The following is an 8,670-nucleotide window of genomic DNA, read 5'->3' on the forward strand; positions in this document are numbered from 1 at the left end:
CAAATAAATCAGATGGCATGTATTATTTAGAAAAAAACTGGGATTTTATGATTTTCTCTATTTATGAGTTGTTATGATTATGTGCTCTAACTGGTATTTAAAGGGTTAAATTTCAGAATTTTAATGAAATTTTGATTTTGATGAACAGCCCTGATGCTAATCTAAAAAATCATGTAAAAAAAACTGGACATTTTTCTTAATATATAATAATTTTATAGCATTTTGTAAATGTAAACAAGGGGTGGCCACTTTTGGCCACGAACAAGCTGAAAGGGGTTTTTTATGTTTTTGGTCTCTCTGCACTAAAATAACAATGCATTATAATCAATGTTGATGTGAATCAATTACATGCCCCAGACTCTACTATTAATAATACAAGAAATTTCAGTAGCAATGCAATTATATAAAATTGCGAGATTTGAGGTTGTCGTCCAGCTGGTGCAGTGGACAAACAAACTGGTGTTTAAAGGGTTAAAAAATAAAAAAGTAATAATTATTTTATATTTATGGAAAGAACTGAAGTTACTTAAAAGCTTTATGCAAAAAAAAATGGCAAAAAAACAAAAATAATAAAAAATTACAGACCTAATCTGTAGGTGGCCACTTGTGGCCATGAACAAGCTGAAAGGGTGGTGTTTTTGAACAAGGCCTGAGGGTTAATAAAAGCTCATACTTGTCATAACATAGAAGTAGGTTTGCAGGAGATGCTCCATATGCGTATCTGTAAATGTAAGACAATAAGAGGCCAATGGCCCAGTGGATGCAGAGTGGGGGTCTCAGTGCTTGTAATCTGTTAACTCTGTTTTGTATGTTGTGTAGAGAAATTTGGTGTAGCTTGGATGAGGGGATATTACTTTTATGACCAGCAGGAAGTAGGGTCACAGAGACACACACACATACAGTGCTTTAACTGTTACACAAGGATGTGGGGACTTAGCCAGGGACTTGTTGAAAACACATGCTAGCTAGTCAGCACATATTGTTTCAGCGATTGGCCAAAGCCTCATTAACTCGCTAAATGCGAGTTCACTAAAGCAACAGTCACGTACCTGGGAAAGCAGGCGGGTTTCGGGGAAGTTTGCCTGGTGGAGGCGGGTGTTTAACAGAGATGAACTTAAACATTTGCGTTACGTTAAACGTTGCCTTATGGAACGCCTGGGATAGCTTTCTCCGAGGTGAAATGCTTGTTTGGAAGCAGATAGCGAGGCTCCACCAGACTGCAGAACAGGTCTCTTATTTACAGACATGTCATTTTTCTGAGATATAAATCAGGATATAAATTTAAGTTTCAGGTCTTTTAAACAGAAAGAAGTTCATGATTTAATGTACAGGATGTGAATAAACCACCAGTAAACATTTTTTATGCAGAAACCTTTTTTCCAACCTTTATCTTATCTGATCTGTGATAAATTCAGTGTAAAGTGAACATGCCATTTAAATCATTTCATTTAAATTAAATTAAATACTTTTAGTATTTAGTATTAAGGAGTTTTAGTTCCAGTTTTTTTCTGAATTTTTATGGCAAAAAGATTAAACAGTCTGGATATTAATAGATTATCAGGAAAGCATGTCCGCTCATTATCTGGTTAAAATGAGATATTTCTAAAGTAATGAAATATTACATTAATAATTTTTATGTAACAAATAGAATATAAAATATTTTAATGTAAATGCATTTTTAATAATAATGTTCCTGTTTTTCTATATTTCTTTTTCAGACCAAAAAGAGTTAACAGTCAATCAAGAAGCCGATGCCACTCTGGAATGTTCTGGTTCCACAAATGCTACTGTAATAATGATAAGGTGGGAAAAACCTAATCTGACATCAGCATGTGTCATCTGCTTCATAGATGATCAACTTCAGAAAGACAACCAGCATGAATTATTCAAAAATCGAGTGGATATGACAGATCCAAAATGGAAGGAGACTGGAAACTTTTCTGTGAGTCTCAAAAATGTCACCACGAATGACAGTGGAACATATATATGTGAGGCTGGATACAATGGACAGAAACCAGTGCTTCTCAGCAGAGTCACCCTGAAGGTGGAAGTCCAAGGTGAATTTAATTTCAGCTGCTTCTTGGTTATTGATGTGTCAGTATAACACAGGTATTATATTATATCCCAAAAGCTGATTCTGTTCATCTGGATGTAGTGTTTTCAGTGGGAAAAACATTTCATAACTCATTAAAGTGAATTCTTCAGTCTCAACTGACTGCAGGTTTCCCCAATATTATTAACAGTACATTGCATAATGACTGAAACTAGCACAACTGAATGAACAATAGGTTGTAAGGTTAGTTCCTTGATCGTTAATATGCAAACTGTCATGACCATCGATGAACAACCACTGACCAAACTCATTGATCAAGGTTGTTGAGCAAAGACCACTGAACAAAGAGCATGAGTACCATTCACAGAGAGTTAGGGAATGGCTGCAATCAGAGCATGGTGAAAGATGTACCCTTAGGCCCCCTCCTTGATTCAGAGATGATCCCTTTTCACGCAAATGGCCTCCGTGTCTCCCTGCTCTTACCAGATATTATATTATAGTGTATTTTGTTTTCTTAACCCTGTGTTTGCTGAAATTATTAATTTAATTGCAGTAAAAATGTTGAATCAGTTTAGAGAAACACAAACATGGAAAATATTCCAAGATGCTTTTCTGTTTATGGGACACAAAAGACTTTAGTGTAGATCTGCTGTCATTTAAGCTGAAGTAGTTTTAAATAATGCGCCATAGAGATGAAAAAAATTTACTTTCTTAATCAGTGTGTGTGTGTGTGTCTGTGTGTGTGTGTGTGTGTGTGTGATCAGAGGTGAAGCTGCTTCCTGGTTGTTGATGTTTGTTTCTAAAGATGTTGTTGATGAGACTTTGTAGAAAGCAGCTGGTCTGAGTGATGTGATCAGAGTGCAGTAGATAATGTCTGACAGCAGTTTGAAGAGGAAATGGATTCTGTTCTGTTCTTCACTCATCACCTACCTGACAGCTGACACCTCACACCTGTTTCTCACCTGCAGGTCAGACAAGAGGACAAGGTGGAGATGGAGGGAAGAAGGATGAAGGAGAGAAGAGTGGATCTGTTGGACTGATCGTTGGTCTGTCAGTTCCTGCTGTGCTTGTTGTTGTTGGTGTTGGTGCTGTTTTTATCTACAGAACATATAGACGTAGACAAAATCCAGATTACCGGCCCCCTGTGGATCAGGGGCTTTGAAATTCCATCAGTGGCTTCCAAACTGAACCGTGAGTCCTGCTGCTTGTTTCAGATTCATGAAAAGCCAGTTCAACATTCAGAGTGACTGATGTTGGTCCAACAGTGGACTCAGATAGTAATGTCAGTTTTTGTTTTTGTTGCAGTTGTTGGTGTTTTGATCAACATAAGATATAAAGAACAATGTTAGGACTCACATGGCACTGAACCACAGAGACAAATGTTCTGTGGCTGAATTGTGAATCTCCTGCTGATGAAGATGGAGACAAAAATGATATGAAAACAGACAGCTGTCACCAACACTCCACAAGGATCCCTGATGTCACTTTGACACTTGAGAAGGAACTGCTTCATCAACCTCAGTCTCAGCAAAGAACAGAACTGCATCCAGAAAATGACATCAGAGTGCAGTAGATAATGTCTGACAGCAGTTTGAAGAGGAAATGGATTCTGTTCTGTTCTTCACTCATCACCTACCTGACAGCTGACACCTCACACCTGTTTCTCACCTGCAGGTCAGTCAGGAGGACAAAGTGGAGGGAAGGAGGATGAGAAGAATGACGGAGGTCAGAATTGTGGACTTATAATTGGTCTGTCAGTTTCTGCCATGCTTCTTGTTGTTTTTGTTGCTGGTTTTGTGTTCGACAGAAATCGTAGAGGGCGACTTCTTCCAAATAATCCAATGATTTGTGTTCAGTGGGTTCATAACTGAACTGTGAGTCCTGCTGCTGTTCCAGGTTATTATCAGTAAGTTCAGCATTCAGACTGACAGAGGAGAGACACAGGAAACAAGACAAAATGAAACTTTGCATTGTTTTGCATAATTATTTGATCTCTGATGTTCCTGCTCACCATACCAACAAACTGCCTAATTTTAACAATAATTGTCAGTTTAAATCATTATCTGTTGTTTATAAAATATTTTATTAGATTTTATAAAAAAATTTAATAATGTATTTCAATTGTTACAGATTATGTCGTGATTTTCTTAAAAGTTTGTAACACATAAACATGTATCACTCAGCTACTGTACAGGTGAGAATGATATATTCTCTTATTACACACACACACACACACACACACACACGTGCTAGATAGGTTAGGCTACACTCTATGGTAGGAGAGCCAATTATCCAGCCTGAGAACCATCGGATGGGTTTGAAAAATGGGCTTAAACTTTTTTTCCAAGTTTTTACCATGGCTTTTTTTTTTTTATATATATATAGGCTTAAAATGTTTTAATATTAGATTTTTAAAAAGTATTTCTTGGCTCAACCTCTGACCGGTTGAGCCAGTCGATGCAGATTTAATCTGATCTGGAATCAGTCCAAAGAAAATAAAACACTGATGTGGGCGTGTGAATGAACCCACTGCATGTACAAACAGATGTAACACTGTGACTGAGTTAAAGTGAAACTGTCTGAGCCTGTCCCTGTGAAACAGAGTTCGGAGCCTGCAGCCTTGTTTCAGTCAGAATAAAGTCTGAATAACCAAATGTTGTGATGACTTCCTTCTACACAGAGGACGGGACTTTTTTAGAGCCCGGCAGCTTCAGCAGTGCTGAGAACAGTGGCTGTGTTTGTGGGAGGTGCTTAAATGAAAAGAGCCCAGGCAGCAGGTTTAACAGGTCTTTGAGCCCAAACATGAAGTCTGATTCAATACAACCTCGACATACACCCACAGTATACCATCACTAAGCTACATTTTCAGTTCATTCCTCTGTAAATGTTTTAAAAGAAAACTAAAAACAGTAATTTCATTCAGACAAAAGGTGCTGATAAGGTGAGACAGGAATTTTCCAGACTGCTGTGTCATAATATTTGAAGTCCTGTTTGATTTTTCTTCTCTAGAAATATATTTCATCAGGAGGCACAAACCTGCAGCTTTGTGATTTCATTAATACAAGACAAACATTTAATATTTCTCAGGTATATTTGAGTCTAACTGGTCCTTGTGCTTCAAATTTCACTTTCATTTAGATTTAAAACATCTACAAAAGTCTTGGGCCAAAAGTCATGTTTGTAAAAACAGAGAGTAGAAAACATGACGTGACCAACAGCTGAGACAGTGGAAAAACTCACTTCCTTCTAGCTGTCCTTCCTCTTACCTGCTCACCTGTGACTTCTGTAAACGGGCTGTCCACTTTAATGTCTGTGCCGCCTGGTGGCCAGTACAGGTACTACATCAACCCCAGCCCCTCACCAGACCTCAACCTAAGAGCAAATACACACTTCAAAACTGGCTTAACACGACTCAGCTTCTGATTATTATCCACTAAGGCTTTAAATATTTGTCATCTAATAGTAAATTTTATTTTAAGTGAGTGTTTTATGATATTGATCTGTTAATTTTTTCTCTGTCTTAAATCCTTCTTGGGGACACGTGACATAAAAGAATTAATGAATAAAAAAAAAAATTTAACCTCAAAAGCTGCTTAGAAATCTTTGAGTTATCGCTCAGAAGAGGTCGAAGCTTCAGCAACATTTGTAGTAGAAAACAACTTTATTATTTTTCCAATGCTTTGTTTCACAGACTAACCAGATTTTTAGAGCCACACAATCACAAGTTTAGCCTATTATCATCTTCATTTACACTTTTGTCTTCTCTTTTATCTTTAAAAACAAACACTTGACTTTAGAAAATAAAAATAAAACCCACTGAAACCATTATTTGACCTTACAAATCATAAAAATAATTTCACTTTCAGTTTGGCCAGATTTGTCAACCAAACATGGGTGATGAGATCTGCCCTCAAAATGTGTGTGGTTGTATCTTTTTTCTGAACTTTTGAATCCAATATGTATGCAAAATATTAGAAAACTAAGCAAACTTGAGCTAAAAGGGAAGCTAAACTGCAATGAAAATAAAAGAACATTTTCCACAGGATGGCCAGGATGGAGCTGTGATCATGTTGGGGTGGCACACATGTCTCACAAACAATGCATTATTTAAGCAGCTTAAACTACACACCTGTACAATATGTGAATGTAGGTAGTGTAGCAAAGAAGCACTATACAAATGTAGCAGTGTTAATAGAAAATAGTACTGTGTATTGCTACAGTGCCGAGAAGAGATGTTCAGTTTAGCTAAGTAAGTTTATTACTTGAGTCAAAGTGAAAAAGTACAGACTCTGTAATGTAGTCAAAGTAAGAAAGTAAAAAGGGCTCCTTCAAGGAAGATTCTACCATTTTGCACAAAGAGAACTGAACCTGTGCTATATTAATATAATAATATTACTACGACAGAATACAAATACTATTACAATTTGAACTATAATTTTTAAAAATGGGGCTAGTTTGTTATAGGAGACATGCAGTAAAAGAAAATAAGTATTTACTGTTGCTTACAGAGGGCAGAGGGTGACTTCACCTCCAAACCTAAACAGTAAAATTAGAACAGTCAAGGTTTAAATTGGGATTCAGCAGATGTGGAACCCTAAAATCTCTTTAGTGGTTCAGCAGGGAAACAAATCACAACTCATAATAATTTCTAATGTGAGCTTCACTATGTTTTGTAATGTACATGATGTGATCACATGACCTGCTGCTGTTTGTGGATTTACACCATTAAATTCAACAAGATGTCAGCAGATGTTTCACAGCCATCCTGGTTGATCTCCATCCTACACTGACGATACACTGTTTATACTTTCTCTATGCATTTGGTTTGGTATGAAGTTGGAATTCGAGACAAAAGCCTCACTCAGATTTGTTGCATAAAAAGTCCAGATTATGTTATTGGGACTTCATTACCCAGCAGCCCTTGCTCTTTCATGGGATTTTATCCTAACGGACTGTCTGGCTCCAAAGCAGAGCGCTGTTGTGAACTAAGTGGATCTCTATTTTGACACTTTAGTTAACTTGCTAATTAGTAATTACCACTAAAATGGGCTCATAATTTGATATTTGTTAATCTTGTTCAGGGTTTGTTTGTTTCCTTAAATGTCTGATGTGTTTTCGAACATTATATTGTGTGACTGTGTAAAATGGAGGAGTTGTGAAACCATGTTTTTGTTGCGCAGAAATTAATTAGATGTGTAGTACATGTGACTGCTGACCTGCCTGTGCAGGAATGATTTCATTGCTTGTGTTGGAGCGCCATCTTGTGGTGGTTTAGAGAATTGTTGAGAATTTATATTCTGGCCCCTTAAAACACAAATATGATGATGTAACTCCTTAAAGTTGTAACATTTTTTGTTTTTTCTTGGTTTCTTTCTTGGTTTAAAAATGTATGTTATGTTTTTAATGAATTTCATTAGGACATCTTAGCATTGTGAGATGTGCAGAAACACAGAGTGGAGGAAAACACTGCTCAAGTTCTGAAGATGTCTATATTTTATCATTTTCATTCTGATTGTTATGAAGCTAATGTTTGAGTTCAATAGCAGAGATCTGGAATCACTCATCTGCCTGTTTGTTTGGGTTGCTTTTCCATTTTCTACATCACTACCATGTGGTAGCCGTCAATCTCAATACTGTCACCATTACTCTAGTCCAATCATCTTCTTGCCTGCTTTCTTTGGGCTAACCAGCCTCCACTTTTCGTAGTTTAAATTTCTGCTCTCCATCATTCATACTGTAAGATTCTGATTTGTGCAACCCACCTCCTCCCCATCTCTGCCTCACTGAGATATCAGCCAGACCTCCATCCAAGCCTCAGTCTTCATCTTCAACACCACCAGCACCACCTCCTTAGACTCATGGGGCTCTTGACCTAAATCCTATCACCACTGGGATCCCTTTCTGCCATGATGAGTCATCAGAGTCTGATCTTCAAATACATTAGTTTCTCTATCTGAAAAAATAGTGTAAAATTCTTTCAAGTTTTCTCTTCATTAAACCAGTTGTCTTGATTAATGATGGATGATACATGTATTTCATTCTGTTATGATGAATGACCTTTAAAAAAATACATATTTTGGGCCATTATCCAAACAGAGATGTATTTCGTGTTTGATCAGGGAACAACATATTTTTTTCCGGGATTTACAGCATCCATTCAGTGTAAGAGTAGCGGTAAAGTATAAACTAGACACAAATTTGATTGAATAGTAAATTCTGGTGTCATTGTACATTGTTTCGAATTATCACTAAACCTCAGGTTTAGAGTCAAACAGTGTGCTAATGCATCTTTTAATACTTTGTAGCTTCAACACTGTTCTACAAATTCTCTATACCAACCTGTAACCACCAATAAAGAACATTTTCTTTAAGTGGTTCTTTAATGAAATCAGTTTTATATTGCACATGTTATCTTTCATGTGCATGGCACAGCATTCAAGTTTAAAAAGGAGTCTTTATGTGGCCCTGCTAACAGTCTCCCTTCAAAATCTTTTAATCTGAAGCTCATTATTCCGACATGAGTGAGACACTGAGACAGCAAACAAAGAATGTCTTCCTGAAATGAGAAATAAATAAATCTGCAGTCAAAGGGTACGATAGTTGCTCAGAAAATGTGT

At 36.9% G+C, this 8,670-nt stretch overlaps 1 protein-coding gene across 2 annotated transcripts in view; it reads left to right on the forward strand.

Annotated features, from left to right (window-relative positions):
- Positions 1-4,707, forward strand: part of LOC309695487 (uncharacterized protein) — a gene marked incomplete at its 3' end in the record, with an annotated part of 35,926 nt that extends 31,219 nt beyond the window's left edge. The window contains exon 3 of one of the 2 annotated variants that reach the window (XM_082516179.1): positions 3,728-4,707. In XM_082516179.1, the coding sequence (XP_082372305.1) occupies positions 3,728-3,924 (197 nt within the window). Of the gene's footprint in view, positions 1-3,021; positions 3,216-3,727 lie in introns of those variants that run through there. The other variant, XM_082516178.1, reaches the window with a different exon arrangement.
- Positions 4,708-8,670: the final 3,963 nt, after the last annotated feature.

The sequence above is a fragment of the Aulonocara stuartgranti genome (genome assembly GCF_965226115.1).
Source record: "Aulonocara stuartgranti genome assembly, chromosome: 3".
Taxonomy (NCBI): Eukaryota; Metazoa; Chordata; class Actinopteri; order Cichliformes; family Cichlidae; genus Aulonocara; species Aulonocara stuartgranti.